The sequence below is a fragment of the Pholcus phalangioides genome, unplaced genomic scaffold, assembly GCF_987345545.1.
Source record: "Pholcus phalangioides strain wild (caught in Gottingen) unplaced genomic scaffold, Ppha-v1.0 ptg000021l_1, whole genome shotgun sequence".
In the NCBI taxonomy this organism is placed as follows: Eukaryota; Metazoa; Arthropoda; class Arachnida; order Araneae; family Pholcidae; genus Pholcus; species Pholcus phalangioides.
This window is the reverse complement of record NW_028301614.1, coordinates 3699916-3723257: the sequence shown is the minus strand read 5'-3', so window position 1 is coordinate 3723257 and position 23342 is coordinate 3699916. Positions and strand designations below refer to the sequence as shown.

General features: G+C 34.6%; 1 protein-coding gene across 2 annotated transcripts in view; it reads right to left on the bottom strand.

The window, feature by feature from the left end:
- Positions 1-23342, bottom strand: part of Pcif1 (Phosphorylated CTD-interacting factor 1) — a 31510-nt gene that overhangs the window by 5112 nt on the left and 3056 nt on the right. For both annotated transcript variants that reach the window (XM_089248949.1, XM_089248950.1), the window contains exons 2-13: positions 20940-21094; positions 19487-19758; positions 17395-17564; positions 16531-16685; positions 16193-16424; positions 14595-14694; positions 11750-11912; positions 7272-7450; positions 5355-5441; positions 3639-3823; positions 2214-2307; positions 216-316 (exon numbers count right to left, since the gene is read on the bottom strand). In XM_089248949.1, the coding sequence (XP_089105075.1) occupies positions 216-316; positions 2214-2307; positions 3639-3823; positions 5355-5441; positions 7272-7450; positions 11750-11912; positions 14595-14694; positions 16193-16424; positions 16531-16685; positions 17395-17564; positions 19487-19758; positions 20940-21078 (1877 nt within the window). In that variant the 5' untranslated portion in view covers positions 21079-21094. The remainder of the gene's footprint in view (positions 1-215; positions 317-2213; positions 2308-3638; positions 3824-5354; positions 5442-7271; positions 7451-11749; positions 11913-14594; positions 14695-16192; positions 16425-16530; positions 16686-17394; positions 17565-19486; positions 19759-20939; positions 21095-23342) is intronic.

The window sequence follows — 23342 nt, the reverse complement described above, 5'->3', positions numbered from 1 at the left end:
GCATATATAGGTTGCAGTTGAAAATGGTACTACATTAGTAGATAACAGAAATATTTTCAAACTTTAAATCTTTTTCAGAATAATTTTATCAAATAAAAGAGCATCTCAACATACTGTTGTGAGTTTTAGTTTTTAAAAATTCAGGAAATTCCATATTCCTGGACAAGAGCAAGCATACCATTTATGCACAAACTATGAACAGCTCAATCAATTACCTGCTGGATTCAGCTTTTGTTAAAGCAGGTGGGGTCGGATCTTTCCATTCTGGCAAGAAGATGATAAAAGAAAGAGGTTCTTGCGAACTTGACAAAAGTTTCTGCAATGGGAGAATAAAGCATAACATATTTTTAATCACAAAGTAATGAGAAATTAATATAAAATAAAAAAAAATAATAATTTATACACAAACTTGTACAAGATGTGATCAAATTATGCGTGAAATGAGGAAATAGTTAAAAGTAGTGAAACTTTTAACCTTTTCCACTTGACATAGGTCTGCATCAGGAAACAACGGTACGTCATTGTAACAATGGCACTTTACGATAACACGAAGACCCCTGTGAATTCAGTTTCTCAGCAGAACTCATAACCTATTCAAAAACTGTATAGGGACAAACTTCTATGGGAGGTGCAATAAAGCGTGAACTGTACCAACAAAGTGCCAAAAAAAAAAAAAAAAAAAAAAAATTCTGGACAACAAAGAATTCAGAAGTGTAGTCCTTCCATTTGCAACTACAGGGGATTCTGCTCAAGATGCCATAATTGGACCTATACAGCAAAAAGTATTGAGAAAGAAAACTTGGAATTCCGGGTTTTCGCTGAAAAATATTCATGTCTTTCATGTACAGCAACATCTCAATTGGAGATGAAAACTTTGCCCTGATATTACAAATGGAAGCTTAAGGCTTATATGACATCTGCCATTTTTGAAAAGACTACTACTACTATACCACACTTGCACTGTGAGTAAACATTCCTCAATGAATGTCAACCATGCGATTGAAAGTTTTCTCTTAAAAATTAAAATGAGCAGATTATTTATTCTATAGACCGAGATGCATTTAAAGCATACTACACGCATTTATACAGGCTGTCCAAAATTATTTGATCAGCAGATATCTCTACAATTGTTGACTTTAGACACATACTTTCAGCTACAAAAAGTTTGATGTGCACTTATTTTAAATTTCAAAATTTGTTTGAAGGGGTTGTATGCATAAAAAATAAAGAAATTAAGTTTTTATACAGTCCCGAGTGCTACTTAAAATCACTTAAATTTTTCAAGGGAGGTCGTACACATAAAAAAAGAAAAGAAAAATAAACTTCAATGTAGACCCTGTGCGCTAAAACTTTTAATTAGTGAAATGTTAATGAGGCTACAAGAAGTCAGTTACAAAAAATTACATATTTTTTAAATGCAATATTAACTGAGGAATTTGACTTGACTTTAAAATTTAAGGTAAGTAAATTGAGGGCGTGGTTCCCGAATTGCAAAACAAATTATATTCAACGCTGTAAAAATTCCGTAATAGTCAAAATAGTTGATAGAATGTGATTTTTTTTTGTGTGAAAAAAACATCATCATAAAATGGTCGAGTTCATTTCAATTGTGTACAGTCCCTAAAAATGGCAACTTTTGAGTTTATAATATAAGTGATATAAGTAATAAATACAGTGTACTATATACTAATAACAGTGATATAAGTTGCCAAAACACAGCAATTTCATATATTTGATATCTCAATAAATATTGCATTTAAAAAATATGAAATTTCAGAGTGGGATCTGGGGATCTACATTTGAATAATTGGAAGCTTTAGCATACAGGTTACATAAAAAGTTAATTTTTTTAAGTATATGACCCCTCAGCTAAATTTTGAAATTTTAATTACAGTAGACTCTTGCTAATCTGGCAAATATCACACAATAATATACATTTATTTCAGTACCAAAAAATTTTCCTGATGCATTGTTTGGAAGGAGTATGTTGAACAACAGTATTTTACATGAAACTATTATTAAAAATATCTCAGTATTACCAGAACATCACTTGTGTACTGTTAGAAAGGCAATCCATGATATTTGAACCATCTGAACACATAATTTAATGCATTTTATTTATTCAAAGTAATATTTGTTCATGAAATATTGAAAGGAAAAAAAAGTTTAATTTTTTTCAGTAAGTTACATAGTATGCAAATGTATCGACTAACCTCAAAATGTGCAAAAGTAGCTTCAAGAAGCTCCTCACAAAATGGTGGATTCACTTCAAAAGAACCACTAACCGGGTAAAAATTTTGCATTGGACTGGAAAAAAAGGGGAAAAAAATCACTTGGCTTGCTTAGAATGATTGTGAAGTATTAAATATGATAACTAAAGCCAAACAAATACAAAATGCATAGAACAAATTTTCGCTATGTTAATAATACAATTTTTTACAGAGGTGATCACTCCCAACACCTTCAAATTGACAAAAAAGATTAAAGATTTACATGGTGTCCCATAAATTTGCCAATAAATGAAAAATTCATAAAAATTAGAGGAATTGGTATATTTAAATGCAGTTTCCGAAAAAGAAATTCTCACTAAAAGGGGATTTTTTTTGGTACAGGAAAAAATGTAGTTCAAAATTTTGCTGGTATATAGCACTGCATGGAGCAAACCACTATTAATATGCAAATTAGAGTCCTATAAAATGCCGGGTGTGGGATAAACAGCTCATTTATGAATTTTCCTATTACTGGCACTTACGTAAGGTTTTCATTGTGATGTTGACATTGGTAAATGACGCACTATTGTGGTTGTTGTTTTAAATCAGCCAAGAATCCACGGCTGAAGCTTTACAAATGTTTAGGACAAACAAGAGATTGAAGAAGGGTTTAGGTCCAATCACTCCTGCAGGACTGGTTTTCTCTGGCCCTCTACCAACAAAAATTTCAACTAAAATTTTCTTCCTGTACTAAAAATAACCTCTTTTCAGGAGTATAATTTTTTGCAAACTGCATTCAAATATACAAATTTCCTCAACTTTCATGAATTTTCAAACTATTTAGGAATTTATGGGTTATCCCAGGGATTCTCAAACTATACAGTGCCCTGGTGCACAGCCACCCCTTTTCAGGGGTGCCGTTCCCAACAAAGGTTTTTTGAAGGGATTTTTTTGTTAAACTGCTCTGGGGGAACTATGGATAAATGTTGATTAGGGGAAAGAGGTGTCAAAGGTGAAAAAAGTTTGAGAACCCTAGTTAACTATGTATATTTGATGACAACTATGTGGTGAAGGCATTCAAAGTAAAATTAATGGTAGATTTTTTTTTCTATGAAAAGAATCACAAACTTTTATAAAACAAAAGAAACTTTTGCCACCTGATCAGTATATAGTTGACCCTTGTTCATGCAAAACAGAAAGATCCCGCTAACAAAATTTCATCTTGAATTTTTTTTAAATCACTGGACAGGATCAAATATAGTAAATGATTGCAACTATGATTGATACTATATAATTTATTGCAGTTATTTTTGTTTAATATATTTTCCGAATATATATGAATCATAAAAATCTGTCCTAAAATTAACTAATTTTTTTTTGTGCTCCTCAGACATAAAAAAGGAGCAAAAAAAATCACAAGATCTTTACCCTCGAGATCCAAAGAAACAGTCTGTGTCAGAGAATGCAGAGCAGTATTGACGAAAATAGCAATTTAGCGGAGAAGCAAAACACTCAAAAGTCACACCAAACTGTTTGTGCAGACAATCCATAACACATATAGGCAGCGAGCCCTGAATTCCATGTCCCTCACTTGGATTCAATCCCGCAAATGACTAAAGAAGAAAACATAAATTTTAGCGTTTCATAAAAAAAAATATAATCTGAGGTTATCGCAGTCAAACTTCCTTACAGTGATACCTTCGCAAACAAAGAAAATTTGTTCCAGATTCCCGTTTGTTAGACAAAATGTCATTTTTCATAGATTTTTATGGGAAATCATTTAATAAAAATAAGTTTATGAAACACACTGAGAAGTGCTGTAAAAAATACAAATACTGACAACTGGATGGAGAATTTATAGGAAGATGAGATACTGAACATATCTTTTATTGCAGGATGTGCACTTGTGTCAGTGAGCCAAAGTGAAAAAAAAAATATGTGAAGTGGTGATATAGTCAGCTCATTTCTTTCTCTCACACACATGCAGATGGAAAAGATAAGTTTCCCGAATGTCCAGATTCCTCAGTTTGGTATTAAGTCTTACCCTACGCACTGTTATTATTCAAGTCTGAGGCTTTCCTCCCTTTTCAATACATTTATTTCTCTTAGCTTAATCATTCATTTCAAGTGAAATGGCTCAAAATCTTTCTGAAAGAGAAAGAGAGGTGTATCTATCTGGAAAGTGATTACGAGGTGAAAATAAATTAATCTTGCTAAAGTTAGCACAACTCATTTTGGTTAGCATGAAAATTTAGTCCGACATGGCTGATGCAGAACATTTCTAGTTAGGTGAAGGCTTGTCACAAAACAATGCAAAACATTCTGCTTTGGGGGATTGGGGTTACCCATCACCTCCTAGAGATAGAAGGCCTCTGCACTGTTTGCCATAAACGTCTAGCAAGTTTGCTACATTTTGAAACACAGCATCCTATTTTGTCCTAGAATCTTCCTGATTGACTCACAAATACCGCGTAGTGATTGGATGTGGAGCAAAGAAATCGCCAATTCTGAACTCTATCATTTCTTTTCCTTACAAAGATGATGCTAGCACGAGCAGCAAATTTTTCCCCCTGAATATTCTGAGGGAAAATGGACTGCTTACTGACGTCACAAGCTGAGTGCGGAGGCCTTATATCTCTAGGAGGTTCTGTGTTACCCCCCCCCCCCCGAACCAAGATTATATTAGTTTTTTTGGCAGTGTAAAATCAAAAAGAAAAAAAAAATTACTTGGGGGTAAAATGGTGAAGCCCTTTCTTTTTAAGAAAATCCTGCATATACAAGTGTATACAATGGCTGTACACTGGCTCAGTGACAGTTACTCATTGGATTTATTTCGATTGGCACAAAAATTTAATCACAACACAGCTGTTTTATGTTAGTGCATGCATCCATATCAGCTAAAATGTTTGTTAGCCAAATCTGTAGTTGTTAGTCGAGGCAGAAAAATGTTGAAAAAATCTTTTTTAGCCAAGGTATCACTGTATCTTGATGTATTTCCACACAATCAATATTGTTTTGAATAATAAAATTTTGATTTACAGGCAATTCATACATTGTATAGGTGATACTTCAAGACGTTTGCTAAATGTCAAAGGTATAGATATTTGACTGCATTATCTATCAACAGATTTACTCCATATATACCTGATATCGTTTCAGCATGCACCACAAACGTGCTATGAAATACTCAAACTTTCTGTCATCAGTACAATTCAACCTATACAAATGTTCCTAAAAGAAACAAAATGCACTTAAGTATAGCTTAAAAAATTATGCAGAAACAATAATTTGGAAATTAGTATTTTTCGACAGAACTAGTTCAAAGAATTCACTTCAAGAAATCAATTTTATGCAAACCACCTTCACAAAGACAACGTTCATAGTCTAGAGGTAGTTTTTCATTATCATTATATCACACTCATTATGAGAGCTGGAAAAAAAATTCCCCCCGCAATGCAAAAAAAAAAAAAAAAAAAAAAAAAAAAAAAAAAAAAAAACACTATACTACAGTGGAACTTCTTGATAAGGGACACTGTGGGACTAAAAGTTTTGTTTGCTAGTACTCAGCAAAATATATTAAGAAAAAAATTCACATATTGATATTCCAAAAGTGTCCATTATGGAACTTAAGCAGTATAATGTAGCTCTTCCACACAAGATAGATCCCACGGGTGAGAACAACCAATAGCAGTGGTTCTTAGACTGCACTCCACAGGGCCCTTAAGGCTTTTCAGGGTATTTGGAGCCACCCTAGGAAAATAAAATAACTCAGTAAATTATTAAATAAGAAAAGTGTCTAAAAGGCTCAGTGATAGGAATTAATTTTAAAGGTGCATCTGCATCCACTTGCTTTGCCGTAGAGTGGTTTGGTGGAATTCCTTATTAATGTGTATGGAATTATATATTGGGATGTCATGAAATACTTCATTGCAAGCCAAACAACGTGCACTAAGTGAACATCAAACGTGGGCAGATTCATGGAGGGTAGGTACATCAAAGAGATTTGAGTAGTGCTTCTTGGATGATTTTGCATAGTGAAGGCTACGGCACTGTGATCGCAACTGGGAATGTGTGTGGGAAGAGGAGAAAATCTAAAGTCTGGCATATTTATTTACTACTCCATGGTCAGAGCGAGTAAGCATATGCAGGCAAACTTTAAACCCTTCTGACCACAAGTCGGAAGGGTTGAGAACTGCTGATCTATAGCATAGCTGTGAACATTGGTGAATGAGAATCAGGGAGGTTTCCGTCACAAAATTTCGTACCAAAATAAATATAAAAAGCATTTTGAAAAACAATGTAAGGATATACTCTTCGCGAAAACCTGACATCACGAAAGCCATTACTGATTAATGCCAAATCGCCAACCAGCACGTTAAATTACCTGTCATTACTTATGGTTCATACTCTTTGAAAGTAGAAATATTCAAGGACTATTCAAGCCCTTTTCCAGTCAAAATTTTTAAATTCAAGGACATTTATATCGCGGTTAGTTAAAATTTTGATTTTAAAAAAATGAAATTTTTTTTACTTGCATTTTTAAAAATTTATATTAAACACATTTACTCATTTTTAATTTCTTAGTCTGAAACGCTAATTTATTAAACATATATAATTTTTGTTGAACAATTTTAATTCTCGTTTCAGCTTGAGAGAGAGAGAGAGACCAAATTGATGCTGGCTGTTTGATGAATTTTGTTTTTCCTTTTTTTTTATTATTTGACGAAATGACTACGATTTACATCGTGCTTGTGATGTCATCTCAAAAATAAAAAATGAAAGCAATGACCTTTTCTTCCCCAAAATAAGAATTTTTTTACAATCGCAGTCAAGATTAGGGAAATATAAGAGTTTTTGAGAGTTGGGGGAGATGGAATAGAAATCTGGAAACTTGGCAGCTACTATAGCATCTCAGCAGTTAAATTTTATGAAATACATTATTTAACATAACAAATAGTTATTCGTAAGAGATTTAGTCTTGAATATAAAAGGAAAAAGGTTTCATTATAAACATACCATCTGATATAACTGCTTAACAATTTATTCAATTCTTTAACATACCAATTTCTGAAAAATTGAGTTGTTTATCCGTACACCATCAGTGCGATATCGAATAATCACTTGGTCTTTTTCAGCAGATAAAACATCTGGGGTGGGCAATGGAGGTGTTGAGACTGCAAACTGGACTGGATAACAGAAGACCTTTTTGTGAACAGTCACGGGTAAAGGGCTAGTGATTTCTGAAAAAGGAGGAAAAAAAGCGTCACTCACCACAAGCACAATAAGAGGTAAAATAACACATTAATGATAGACACTACTAGCATTTGGATGAATGCATATACTGTTGGTGCATCTTAGTTTTGTGTTCATTTAAGTTAATTACATCATTCAAAGATCTCCTCTTCGCAAATGTCAAGCCTAATGTGTGAATTTCATAGCATTTATCAAAAATGAAAAAACAAAGGGCATGTAGGGTTTCTATGAATCCTGAAGGGCTCATCTATTGCAACATCCTTAATATGAGCCTCAGAAAGGTCAAGGTTCCAAAAAAAGATTTGGATGTATTTTACCAGGAGAAAGGGGGAAGGGGACATTCAGAAGAGGAAAAAAAAAAGAGATACATATTCACAGAAAAGAGTGTGACTGATAGGAGGACCGCTCAAGAAAAGAGCTGGTCTACAAAAACGATAATATGTAAACCACTGTTTAATGCTTTGTTTGGGGTAAATTGAGAAGCTACCCATACTTATACACGTTTGCCACGATGGTATCAGACAGCAGGGACATAAAAGTTGGTAAGACAAAAGCTAGATCCAGGAACATCCTGAAGATAGAGGTTAAAAAAGGTGGTGATAATATCTCAGAAGCGCCCAAGAAAGCGTATAACCCAGCAAAGGTTGGTGTGAAGGTCCTGGATTTCTGGGAAACAAGGAAAGGGCGATCCTGGTGGAAGTCAAGGAGGATGAGGATAAGTTTAGGAGTGATTTCAATGGCAGGGAAGAGCTTAAAAACTAATTTAAGCTGGTTGAAACCCGTAAGGGAGACCCGAGAGTCTTTGATGTGCCAGAAGACATCAAAGAAGATGAGATTCGTGCCACACTGACAATAGAAGGAGTTGAAAGCAGAACAAGGATCTTCACAAAGTTCAGATCACGAAGAGGAACCAACTGGGTTATCAAGGTCCACCTCAGAACATTTAGAGAGGTGATCCGTATGGGAGCTTTCTATCTTGGATGGAAGAGATGCTCTGCTCATGAGTATCAGAAACTATTACAGTGCTTCCGATGTGGTGGGTATGGGCATTTGGCTAATAAATGCCCTGGAAAGGAGACCTATAGAAACTGTGGTGGTGAAGATCATAGGGAGGTGTCCTGTAGGGAGAAGATGAAATGCAGTAACTGTAACACACTTAATGTGTTAAGAAAGTTGAACCTGGCATACTTTTGAAAATGAAAATTTGGGAGATTTTCACACGAACCCGTATTTTATGATAAAACCACTCCCTAATAAATGCGAAAGGGATTTTTCCAAATAAAATAGGGATTTCCCACACATAAAAGTTAAAGCATAGGGAATAAAATTCCTACTAAAAAACTGAAGTCAAATTAAAATAGGGATTTTACACACATGCAAGTTAAACCCTTGGGAATAAAATCCCTACACAAAAAACAAGTGAAATCAGATGCAAAACTTTAAAATGGTGATCTAAAAAAATAAATATTGTGTTCAATCAGAAACGCTGTGAATAAACATTCTGCGCGAATAACCCCAAAATCATTGCAAGATGAAGGGGAAAAAGTGTCAAATTTGGAGAACACTGACTTTTTATGACACTTGCTTGAGGTTTTTTTTTTTCATTTCACATGAGTGATGACGGCAGTCTTTTCATGACCGATGTTTATGTCCGTAACACAACTTGTACAAAAAGGAAAAATCTGCCCTTTTCTGGAACATTTGATGAAAGGAAATTCATCGGAATAAGTATCTTTAAAATTGATTAAATATGTTTTTGCTTATCAGTATTCATGTTTTGTTATATCGCACGTACGTAACTTCAACAAAAGAAATTTTGACCATATGCGCGTCACTATAATCTTCAATTATTACCCAGGACTATTGGCTGCTAAGCTATTTCCCTGCACGATAAGACAAACAACTTTCTAGTTACCATCAGAAAGTTTGTAAAACTTCCTTAAAAAGGGAATTTCCTCATTTACGACATTTGACGTCATTTCAAAAGGAGAAAAAAAGCTTCATGCCCCACAAGAAATTCCTTAGGGATTGTTTTCATAAGAGGGGATTTTTTTAAATGAAGTAGAGAATTTTTTGCGACAACTAAGGATTTTTTGTGATTTTCGTAAAAATTCGGGAGAATTAATAACTTTTCGGAAGATCGAGGGATGAAGCTAAAATTCGGGAGATTCCCGGAAAAATCAGGAGACATGGCAGCTATGACCTGGAGATGGGCAGCAGGAACAACTCTCATAAGTGTGGTGTGTTCTTATGTGAAGTAAGAAGGTTGAGAGCAAATATACATTATGATTTATAGTGGGCTGGACAATCACCTTGTACATAATTTGTAAAAATGCAAATATAGAAGAGTTGATCAACTTTGCCCAAGAATATTAAGAAGAATATTATACCAACGAATAAGGCAAATACACGAAAATAAAAAGTTCTAATGCATTTCAACACCGATGGGTGCCGTCTTCAGAGGAAAATTTAACCACTAGTCACGCTGACTGAGTTTCCCACTTGGGTTGAATACCAAATCTTAACGTTCGGTTTTTCAGCGGAAGAAATACGTCTGTTCACTTCAAACGTCGTGGTCAGAATGAAGCTGTGAGCCTGCGTGAGATACTAATGCAGCATCCTGATTGGACACTTGCGGAATAGTGCTATCCGATTGGTATATTCAAATTTTCTTATAATTCCTGCTCGAAATGAATTTAAGTCATGGTGTTGAGATCGGGGGTGTAGATTTATTATCGTTAACTAGTGAACTATAACAATAATAAATCTACACCCCCGATCTCAACATCATGGCTTAAATTAATTTTGAGCGGGAATTATAAGAAAAATCGAATAGCACTATTCCGCAAGTGTCCAATCAGGACGCTGCATTAGTATCTCACGCAGGCTCACAGCTTCATTCTGACCACGATGTTTGAAGTGAACAGACATACTTCTTCTGCTGAGCAACTGAGCATTAAGATTTGGTATTCAACCCAAGTGGGAAGGTTGGTGTCTTTTTAAAATGCAAATATGTTCACTGTATACTAACTAAATGTATACATGTTACTAACAGACTCTCTACAATGAAATGTAATTTGTGAATTCATTGGAGAGTTTAAACAGATTAAAGGTGTCCTAAGATTCTAAATCAAAATGGGGATAAACCGTGATTTGGGGAGAAGGGTTGCATTTAATTTAGTTTCCAATAGCCAGTTTAAGTTGTAGGGTTTTCATCTTGTGCTGAGATGAATTGCCCTTGCTGCATCTGATCACCAGATAATGGCGCATATCCTTCGGAATGGGAAGAATAGATTTTCAGAGCATACTTAGAATGTGTGTGAGACAACTATAAATATTTTTTATGGGCATTGTAAAATATTTTATCATGTATATATAGTTTTCAGTTTTTATAATTCCATTTTCATTTGATCATTTTTCTCGCACCAAGGTCATTTTCTGCACACGAGGGCTAATTAGACTGGGACCCATAATTTATTGCCGGTTCCGAACAGCAAGCTTATTTTTTATACATATCGAGAGGTTGGTGCATTAACCCTTCGATAGAGGACTCCTTGCGGTAGCACTTTTTTTTTGGGGTCACGTCACCATTTTTTTTGTTGTACCCCTGTGTCAGGAAAGTTTTCTGACAAGGACGAACCGGGTATCGAACTCATGGTACCTTTAAACATCCTTTGGTACTTGCAGGTGAGTATATTAACGACCTGGGCTACAGCGCCCCTAATTGCATTTTTAATTTGCTACAGTCCAGTGTTTAGGGAGCTAGCTTCTAACTGTGCAGGTCTGGGTTCAAATCCCGGTTCGGGCATGGATGTCTACTATCACTAACAAATTCCCTGGGCAGATCGTAAAGATCTATTGAGAATACGTGATGATCATGTTATTAAAATTTGGTTGCTGTATTTTTGAGAAATATATGACATCCATATTTGTTATGGGCATCTTTTTCTCAGCTACCTCTTTGGGCATTTTGCCTGTTGCGACCTTGTATTTGTATATAATTTGATCAGTTTTGTCGCACCAGTTGTTTTCTGCACATGAGGGCTAATTAGACCGGGACCTACAATTTATTGCTGATTCTGAAAGGCAGCCTTTGACATTCTTACCTTTTCTATAATCACAGAGAGGTTGGTGCACTGTGTAAATAAATAACACAAAGCATATTTGAAAACAAGTGATGTGAATAAAAGGCAAAATCATGATTTTCTTGATGGGCATATTGTTTTTCATTTAAAGCAATTAATGTATTAAAAAAAAATTTCCCACAAAACTTGAGCTTAACCTACCTTCCACGCCCTGAGCATTAAGCAAAGCCCAGTGCTTGTCACGAATTTTCTTTGCATAATCACAAGACAAATGATAGATTTTTGCACAGATTGCTTCCACAGAGTCTTTGGCTGCTTCAACCAAGTGAGGTTGACATTGCTGTTTTAAATGAGCTAATCTCTCCTATTTTTCAAACACAGGAAAAAAATATGATGTTTATACAATAAAATTTTCTATAAACGAAACTGAATCACAAAAAAGGATGTCAGTATTATCAGTCTCCAGAATCCTACACCACCACTTTGTTTCATTGCGATAAAGCCAAGCGTACACAATTGAAGAAAAAAAACAAACATACAAAAAATAAAATGTGTACAGGTACCTATCAAAATAGTTTAAAAATTTTGGTATTTTCTATTGTTTAAGATCTCAAACCTGACATGGAAGAAAAGATAACCTATCATACACAAGCCCTATTTACACTATTTTCAAACCATCAATTGAGAAAGAAACGAGAAAGAGTTTTATTTTTCATATCATCACCACAATGTTATATCCAAGGTTGTTTGGTTTAAACCTTGGTTTTAACCAAGTGGTTTTTTTTCAAAAAGTCTCATAAAAGCGGCCAGAAAAAATATATATTTTTCATATCAAGTATCTTAGTTATTTAAAGTTATATACAAAAGCCAAAATTTCTCATTCTTACAACATTTTCTAACCTTTGGTTACATTCTGATGTTTTATCTTTAACAAATTCATGAATAAGGATTGCATCACACATCTAAATGTAGTGGTGTATTATCTCACAGGGTTTCTTTTTCCCTTCACAAAAAAGCAGCAACAGTAGTGCAGGGTTTAAGCTACGGTCGCATTTTTTGCAAAATGCGAAAGAAAATCGTAGAATGCGAAAAAAGTAGCAGCCACTTTCGCAAAAATGCGTACAGGAGGTACAGAACGAGATGTCCAACCATCAATCATTACATTAGCATTGCAGCATTTTGCTAAAGCTTTTCCCCCAATTTTCGCTTTTTTGCGAAAGGAATTTTTTATCCAGCTTAAACCCTGCAGTAGTGACACCATCATGCTAAAGGCAGGTGGTCCTATAATCCAATAAAGACACCAGCTGTCCTTAAAGGACAAAGACCAGTGTACTAGTAGTTACATTACCTCACATACATTTTCATTTTCTTTCCCATAAGAAGTAGCACATCTCCTACTGTATATCTCCCAGTCTTAATATTCAATAGTTGTTTTTTTTATACTTTCACACTGTTAAGCCCAGTTAATCAAGGTTCTACTGTATAGTAGTAGCAGATTTATGAAAAATAATCAGCTATATACAGGGTGATTATAATTTAAGTTTTGATTCCATAACTATACAATAAGTACTGATCAGAATGACTTGAAAATTTGCATGTATACTCCTGAAGCAATGGAAGTTTCTTTTGCAAAAGGAAAAAAAGTGCAAGTAGTGCAAAATGTGGAAGTAGATGATGCTGTACTTGGCCAGCAGTATAATCTATTTTGTGCAACCACATCATTTCAGCACTTCCACAGCATCAGTGTGTGGATAGAACTTATATCAAGATGCACATTGCAATACCAGCAAAGCAACTGCTGAAGACCCATTTTGACAGGTTGCACCTTAACCCTTGCAACTTCTGGCTGTGGGTGTAGCTCAAAATGTTATAAACAGTGGTCAGATTGCAAACTTTGGTGAATTGCAATCTCCAGCACATTCCCTATATGTTAGAAGTTCTTCAGGAATATTATTAATGGGGGGGGGGGGGTGTTTGGTTTAATACAGCTGAATTGCAAGCACATCTACATCATGACCATGGCATACTCCGATTCTGTTGTTGAACAACAATTTTTGTGCTTTCAACCTCAGGTTGGACAACATATTTAACATTTCTTAAGTAAGTTGTAGTTATTTGTTCAATTACTTCGTTTTTTGTGATGTTTCCATGAATTATGAAATCGTGCAATGCTATAATGAAGATATCATTTTGCCATGACTGGCTATCATTTCCATTCTGCGAGCAAATTTCCCACAAGTTGGATGATGTCATTAGTTTTACATTTTTAAGTAAAACCTCAAGTGCAGAGGGGCCTCATAAAAATGAGATGTTGTTTTGTTTGATTGTTGTGATTGATTGATGTCATAAATTTGACATTTAAGTATTTTTTTCCCTTTACCAAATAAAATTGAATTTTTTCAGGAATATTCATGTAAATTTTCAAGTCATTTTGGCAATCGTTTTTTTTTTTACAGTGTTTTGAAATAAGAACCTTAGTTATAATCACCCTGTATATCATAAATCATTGCTAACTAATCTGCATTATTTATGCTTCATTAAATACATTATATTCACCTAATTTTTATTACTTTTTGCAAAATAGCTTCCTAATTAAGCATACTGAAAGTAACTGGAGATAAACCTTTATATACTATATGATTAATAATAACATTGAAAGAATTTTCAAACACACAGTAATCCATTGAGTTAAGCAAAAAATAATTAAATTGCAAAAGTTGGTTTTGGTTAAAATGTAAGAAATATTTATTGATTAATTAGCATGGGAATAGTGTTAATTACATTAATAACCATTTTATTTTAGTTAATTATTAGAAGTTTGAATGATTTTTCAGAAATTTCATTGTTTTTAATGTTAATACTATTTAAAACAAAAAAAAAACCGGTTTAAACCAAAAAAACCTGGTTTAAACAAAAAAACCGGGTTTTTACCAACCCTGGTTATATCCTTTATAAGGATATATACACACAATTTCACTCATAGATAGTACAGCCAATGAAGGGAGGAAAAATCACAAAAAAGGGAGTTAAGAAGAGTAAACCATACCGAATAATCATCATACGTTGCGGTTAATGTTTTTCGAATCCACTGAAAAGCATCTTCTGCATTCCATTTGACAATTTTGCGACTTTCTGGAGATATATTTCTGGCATGGATAAGGAAATAAAAATGAATAAAATGATTCACTCTTTTTGAAAGTAAAAAAATTCAAGGGTTATTCAAGCACTCGAGCATTTTTCCAGGCAGAGTTTAAAAATTAAAGGACATTCATATTGTGGTTGATAAGGAATAATTATTTTCTTTCATAAAAAAAAATGAAATTAATTGAATTTTTTAAATTTATACCCAACATTTACTCATTTTTTCATTTTGAGTTTGAAATGCTAATTTATTAAAGATATATAATTTTTAAAACAATTATAGTTCTCATTTAAACTTGTAGACAATGTTAAGTTTTAAAAGGCCTTGCTTTGAAAAAAATAACAATAACCATTGTAGTTTAGTACACAAATGACATTAAAGCAGAAATCATTCTATGTTTGAAACTGCTTCAACATTTGTCTTTGATAAAATAAATCAGAAAGCATGCAATCATATATGTAAGGCGGCCCAATTTCCCGGGACATTGCTGTATTTTCATGGAATTTTGGCTATCTCGACTTTGTCACAAAAATGTTTAATTATTTCCTGTATTTTCAACCACAAGCTAATTTGATTTTTATTCTTTACTGAAATCAAGGATTAAAATTATTTTTCCAATATTCATCTCACATATTTGCCATGTAAACATTTGTTCTCATGGAGCTCACTCAAATCTACTGTTTTAAAGCAATCATGCTTGCCTTTAGTGATTTTTTGGCTATTTTAACAATAATTGGCAACTTTGCTTACCTTTGGCATGGCATCATTATTAGTGGCGATTGGAAATTTTCCCATATTTTTATAGAGGAAATATGGTCAACATATATACAATGAAACTGTTATAATGAGTATGGCTTATAATGACAATCTCGATATAACAAGTACCAAAGAGTTATTGTTACAAAAACATCCGCTTATAAGAAGTCTGTTATAAAGAAAAATTTTCCTGTGATTGTGAGCTGTTGTTATAATGGACTTATACTGTATATGCAACTGACATTCAATAGTTAAAAATATCTTGAGGCAATACAACAGACCACTTGAATACAGTGGTTTGCTGCCAGATATTACGCAACATAATTTTAAGAACAGGAATACTTCAGGTATGCATGACCATATGTCCTGTTTCAAACATTATCTTGTAACTCATCGTTGTTGCTCCACTTATTTTTGCCACAGTGGACATGGTTTGGGGGGGGGGGGGGGAGAACAAAAATTTATAGAAGAAATCCCCACATTTTTTTGCAAGCACTTCAAAATGATTTTTTTTTCAAGGACTTTTAAACGCATGAAAATGAACGTTCTTTTAAAGGATTTTCAAGGAATTTACGAACCATGAACAAGTAATAAACAATTAGAAGTAAGTTAAGCTACTAATTAGAAGTAATATTCACCTTTTATGATCAAAGAAAAGAAGATACTCACTGACCACTGACACCACACAAACATTCAACACACATATTGCCCAGAGGGAAAAAACCATAAAACAAATTTATAAACACCTTGACTCAGCCATTTTCTTGGCAGCTTCTGCATATCTTGAAAGTTGCTTTCGAGCATCTCCAGAAAACTTCGGCCTCATCAATTTTATTGGGATATCATTCATTATTTCTCGGTACATAGTTTGTGATACTTCAGGAAAACAATTTGAGGGCAAGAAAGGATCACATCCACGATCGATAATTTTCCTTTCCATGAGCCACCTGTTGAATGAATCCTTTGGAGCATCGATACCTGTTATTGAGATATAATAATTTTAAATTCTCTTATGTATTTAATACTTTGAATCCCAATATATATATTCAAGTTCATCATTGTTGACCATATAAAGATTGAGCACCTTCTCTTGAATGGCACATTTCTTGATACTGCTGGCGCAACTTGATCACCAATCCAGCACGATACTGCTCTACATCCGGATGGGGTGGAGGTAAAAGTGATGGAGAACGCTCCCATATTATAACATTTGTTGGGATTTCTAGATCCCATGGTCCACTGTAAAATGAAAAATGTCATGAAGTTGTGCAACAGACAATTACATACGGCTTAAACAGCTTAACGGTTTTATACTTAGTCAAAGATAGGGCAGGACAAATTGAAAAAAAATATAGATGCAAAACATTTTTTCCCGAAAAATCCAAAATAATGCTTCTTTTGACCTTTTCAGGGCATAATGACCCTCTTTCATGTTGGCAAATATGCTGCTATAAATTCCAAACATTTTGCAGTGCTCGCAGCCTGCAATTTAATAACTACTACACGAAGAAAATTTTAGGTATCAATACCAATTTTTTTAGTTGCCATGACAACCTGATATCTGGGATTTGTCCAGCCCTGGACAAAGATGTGAAACTAATTGAAAACGCACCACATATATATATATATGTACATATACAACCAAAATGCCGATATGTACAGCATATTTAATTTTTCCTACATCCCATGATCACTTTATTATGTTTAGTTTGTTATTTTGCAGGTCTGATTTAAATAAGGACTTAATAACCCTTTCTGGCCCAGTGTCCCTGTAGTGAGACCACCTGTTTACATTGTTTTCTATGGGTTTTAGAAAAACGCCCATCCTTCACAGGGTTAACCTAAAACTAAATGATTGATACAAACAAATATAATTAAGGTAGAATGTCACAACCTTCCCTATGTTTTCCTTCAATTAAAAAAACAAAATCAAAACTGATATACTCACTGCAAAACAACCTTTTTTGCAGCTGGAAGCAGCCCATCATCAGTCGCTCGTCGTTTTTCAGCCATCCGTGGATTAACAAATGGGGAGTGTGCAATAGGTGTTGTAGGTGTATGTGGATCTGCTGAATGAGACATCTGAATACCCAAAGGATCAGTTGAAGGATCATATTGCTAAAAAAATATTTCATAAATTTAATTTCAGTTATTCATCTTCAGCAGAGAAAAAAAGTTTGGATAAGATCGGAACTAGAGCAATCGAAGGTAACACAACTTCTGAAACATATTTTATTTTATACTTATTATCTCCAATTCTTTGTCTGACAGAGTACATATTAAAAAAAAAAAAACTGCTTATTTTAAATTGCACACAATTTGACAATCTTGAATAAACTCAAATTATCCATCCTATTTTTTGGTTTTTGATATGCTTCTAGAATTTAAACCTTTAACACAGTATGACGTCCATTAAGAATGAAATGAGACACAAAGTAGACATCATTACTGCATTTCCAGAGTTGATATTTATGTGTGCACGCACATTATATTGCAACTCTACAAACATTTTGTGCGGAGCAAACAAGGCTTTCATGGCTATCATATGATGTAAAATTCATAGATTTTGGGTTGCTGGGCTGACGTGAAAGAAAGTTTTGAACTTTTGTCGCTTCGTTCACACGGGTGGCAAACATTTTCAAGAAATCTTACATAACGGCAGGAAAAGGGGGGGGGGCACTATTTTCATCTTCCCCTGTCCTTGAGTCATACCACTTTGTTGGTAGGCTATTGGTCAGTTGAGCACAATTTCCCCCATTGGCTGAAATTGTTTCCAAGGGAGCGAGTGTCATTTTCATCATCTTTAAGACAGGAAATTAAGTACTGTTGTCTCTCTCTTTTCATCCTCTCTTCCTTTATATTGAAGCAGTTATTGTACTTTTGAATGTTGATTGGTTCTCTAAAAATGTGTGTGAAAATACTTCATGTCCCTGGATAACACTTGGGTGTTTGCAAAGAGAATATTGTAATCATAGGTCAGGGCATGCTCAGCTACAGCTGATTTTGCAACCTGGCCTAGTCTACAATTTCATTTATTCTCAACTAATCTGGTTGATATAAATTTTTTTTGTGTGTGTGTGCAGTGTCTATATACACTTCTCCACAACTGCACGGGATATGATACACCCTCACTGTTTTCAGACTGCCACGTCTTTGGTCGCCCCTTCTATAAGGGATGCAAAATACAATTGACAGCAAGTGATGCAAATAAAAGACAAAATATGAGATTTTTTTAAAACAGGTACACTGTTATTTATTTCAAACAAATGTCTAAGATAAATACTTTTCACATTCACAAAACTTGAGCTTCCCCAGTATATCCCTACTGTGCCCGAGTGGTATTAGGTAAGATGTTCGTCTACCATCGTGAAGGTTGTTGTCAGGGTCCCGGGTTCGAACCCAAGGGAGGATATAGATAAGATATTTTCCCTAACGAACTTGAGGTGACCACCGATAGACAGCGCCTTCACTTCCAACCCATCTCACTAATGGCAGTAAATTGCAATATAGCGATATGGCCAGAGTTGGTGTTTGGTGAAGTAGTAGGCCTAGTATATCCCCACTCCATGGGGGCCTATAGTTACATATTTTACAGTTCTTATACAAAGAAAGTTACAATAAAGGGCTTGACAAATCGAAAAAATATTTAGGCACCAGCCAAATTACTTAGGAGCCAAGCATGGTTTTTGCTCAAGAAAACATGATTTTAAAAAATTGTATTTTTACTCTTCTGGAACTGCATAACTTTTTCCCATGTTAAAAGACGTAATGATCAGAAAATTTAGTTTCATCCTTAGATTCCTATTTACCGATCTTATAGAAAATTTTAGGCACAAATACCACTTTTCTAGTCACTCTGGCCACCTGGCACCAGGGTGTAACAGTCAAGCTCTGTTAAAATATATTTGATTAACAAAAGAAAAAAATCTGCACTGTGTTGGAGGACACAAATTTTTCCTCTATAAATCATAGGTGATAGCACAGATATTAATACCCATACATGCAATCAAGAAACAAATTGAATAATTAAGATAACTTACATGACCCAACCTAGGCATCTCCCATAATGACTCATTTGTAACTTTGTTAAAGAAATATTCACGGTTTTCCCGTTTGCTCCAGAACTTCCTCCAACCTGCCTGCAGTAATTCTTGGGGAAGGTCATGAACGGGATCATTTGAGCCTCCATACTGATTTGGGGATAACAACACATTTACATTAGCTGCATTCTGTTGCAAAGAAGATGGGTCTGCATTTGATGATCCTGCCGGAATCTCATGTGGGAGCGAGTTGTGTCTGTGAAGTGAACTCGCTGAAAAATAAATTTTTGTTTGTTAGTACACAGAATTAGGATAAAATAATAAAAAAGTTATATCTTAAGTTTAATGAACACAAACCTTTCCTCCTTTTTTTTCAACCCTTTCTCCTTTTTTTTGTCCATTTTACTCCCACTAAAGGACAAGCACCAATTGATCCAAAGCCGTCCCATATCATGATGTTACCACCAACCACGTTTAACAGTATGTGAAGCTTATATCTTGAATAGAGTCACTGGTTTACTGGTCTCCTAATATATTGTTGTTTCTTCAATTTAAACATTTGGAACTTGGACTTATCACTCAAAAAAACCTTTGCCCTTGTTTGGGAGTCTTTGGTACTTCAAGTCAGGCCTTTATTGTAAATGTAAATCAAAGGCTTCTTTGTGCATTTTCAATAAAAAACAGACATGCTTCATGAAGACGTCGCTTGATTGTATATAGTCAAACCTCGTTAATGAGTCACTCTTGGGAGAGCAAAAATATGACTTAGTAAGCGGAGTGACTCGTTAAGCAGAGTAAGCCATAGCTGTGCCAATTCCAATTGGGAGTTCCAAAAAGTGACCCGTTAAACGGAGCGACGTGTTAACCGGGTGACGCACTAACAAGGTTTGACTGTATATATAAAGAAGATAACACAGAAGCTCTATAACTGGCAATATGAAATTCTTGGCATTTCCACTGCACCCTACATTGGATGCTTATCCAAATAATGTATTTTCCAGCAGTCGATTCTGGTAGAAGTCTTTCCTAGTCAACCAGTACCAGATATTCTGTTCACCTGAGACATGCACTTCAAACTGTTTCCAAACATCGAATATTGCCAATTCCACACTACTTTGAAGTTTAGAAATAGAAGAATAGAATCAAAGTTGCAAGGAGAATGATAAAAAAAAACCACATCTAGAGAAACAGGAAAAATTAATGCTGTCCTTTTTTTTAGATTTGAATGAATTCCTTTCAGAAGTGGGGGGGGGGGGAGCAGCATATCATATCTATATATAGGCCTACTTTTCTTCCTATAAAATTTACTCTAACCTAAGAGTTACATAGGCATCATAACTTGGAAAAAATCACTTATATCAACTTCAAAAATCCATGTGTTGCTGATATTGTCATGCACTGAAATATCCAAAAGAAGGAAAAAAAAAACAACAACTTCGCATTAGAAACATACCGTTCCTCGATGCTTCCCCAGATGACTCTGACCATTCGGTCTTCACTGAATGTTCAGTGATACTCAAAACTTTAGCTGTATGCTTTCGGAGATCACTCTCCTCCAAGGAATGAGTTCGAGTAACTGGGATTGTCGACATTACACAATCATTTTACCTGAAACAGAAGAGCCCCATATAATCGCCTACAAAGAAACAGACAAATATAAGTAACGATTCCTGAACTAAGAAGAAAGAAATTTATAGGCTTATGATATGACAGACCTCTGAATAAAAAATCATTACATCTGCTGGATTGTTAGAAAAAAACCTTCTTTTCAAGACTTATCAACAAAGTTTAAAGTTCACCTCTGCTTATTGAAGGGACCAAAAACAATGTCTTGGAGATCCCAAACCAGAATGGTTTGCATTTTTTGGCAATGACCTTTTAGGTGACTGAAAATATGCTGCAGTAAAAATTTCCATAATAGTCGAGAAAACAAACTTTTTTCCTTATTTCATTTAAATAAATATTAAAAACCATGGTAATTAAAAGATTTTTATTATCATGATACTGACAATAAAATTTAACGATGATATATGGTCGAACTTGGTTAATTCAAATTCTAAACTCCCTAGAGAAAAGTTAGATTTATCCAAAATTTGAATTATTCAATTAATCTATCCTGCAAAAAAGATACAAATAGCAACTTAATTATCAACATTCACATGGGGGGGGGGGGGGGTTAAATAAAGAAAAAAAAAGGATAACAGTTATAAATCATTAAAATTTATCTCAGTTACGACACTTTCCCAAATTTCAATTATTTATAATTATAATAATTGATCTCAGCTATTGTTCTGGACTTAACATCACTGCAGAATTTCTTGGCCCTGCTTAAAGCCAACAATTTATGATTATCGGTTACTGAAACTGTTTTCCAAATTTTGATTGCGATTCTTATGCTATCAATGTAATATACTTTCATTAACGAATTATAATTTGTACTTTAACTATAAAAAGATTCAGATTTTGAATGGTACGCCTTGATCCATACGTTCAACATAACCAATATCAAGTGGTACATGTTCTCGATGCACTACAGCTGATCAATATCAAAATGGGCATTAAATTATCAAAGAAAGAATAGAGAAAAACAAAATATTTAAAATTTTTGTTTTGAAAATTTATTGTGTTTAACAACTTGGTGAAATAAAACTAAGTCTGTGTGAATTCCTTTAAAATTTTTCCAAACTAAATTTGCTGATACAAAAATCATAATTTTTTCCCTCCAACTTTGAATTATGCAAAACCTTTGAATTAAACAAGAAATTTTAAGATTAACTATCATAGAAAACTCAAGGGGAGTTCATTCGAATTAATCAAGTTCTACTATACTGTATATTTTAATATTACTTAAAAAATCAATTTTTTCAACACTTGTCACAGTTTTGCATCCAATCAAGAAAATGTCAACCAGTATTTACTCTCAATTAGTAATGAATTATAAAATTTACGACTTAATTTCCCTCTTTAAATATTCTTTGCCCCTTTTGTCCCTCTTTCAGTAGATTAATACGTTTCTTATCTACACTGGTGAAATAAATTAAGAGATATTTTATCGAATTTCATGAAAAGAATTGAACTGAATGTAAAACCACTGCTTCTAGACAAAAATGCAAATCTTGTACGGCAAATACGTAAGTGTACACGTGTGTGTAGGTGGAGCCAGTAGAGAAACAGGCTTTATAACCGCGTGTAAGTTAAGACGCATTTGTTCGCTAGCACGCCTCGACGAATTTCTCTGTGTTATTTTGCAGCAATCGGTTAATTTCAAATTGTAACAGTAAAAACGAGTAACCACCAACGTTTAGATGATGGAATGAGGTGGCAAATTGTGGGGAGGCCAGAAGCAGGTCAATCTCAAGTCCAGATTTGTAGAGAGTTCAATTTAACGCCCAGCGTCGTGTGTAACTTATGGAAACAGTCCCAGGATACATCGAGAGAAAGCCTGGGCAAGGTCGTCCAAGAGCCACGACGCCCAGAAAAGATCGCCATTTGTCGATTATAGCGAGGCGTAACAGGAGTGCTACAGCTTCTCAGCTCTCTCGTGACTTGTATGCAGCCACAGGAACCCGTGTATCAAGGGTGACTGTTTCCAAAAGACTTCACGAGAGACGGTTGTTTGCATCCCGCTCACTTCCACGGACAGGAGAATCCGTTTATCATGGAGCAGAGAGCATAAAGATTGTAGTATGGATCAATGGGCAACCTTTCTCTTCACTGATGAGTCCCAGTTCAGCCTGAGCACCGATTCTCGCAGTACGTTCATACGGAGAGAACCAGGGACCCGCTACCTACCCTCCAATGCCCACGAAATCAACCATTATGGTGGAGGAGGTTTAATGGTCTGGGCAGACATCAT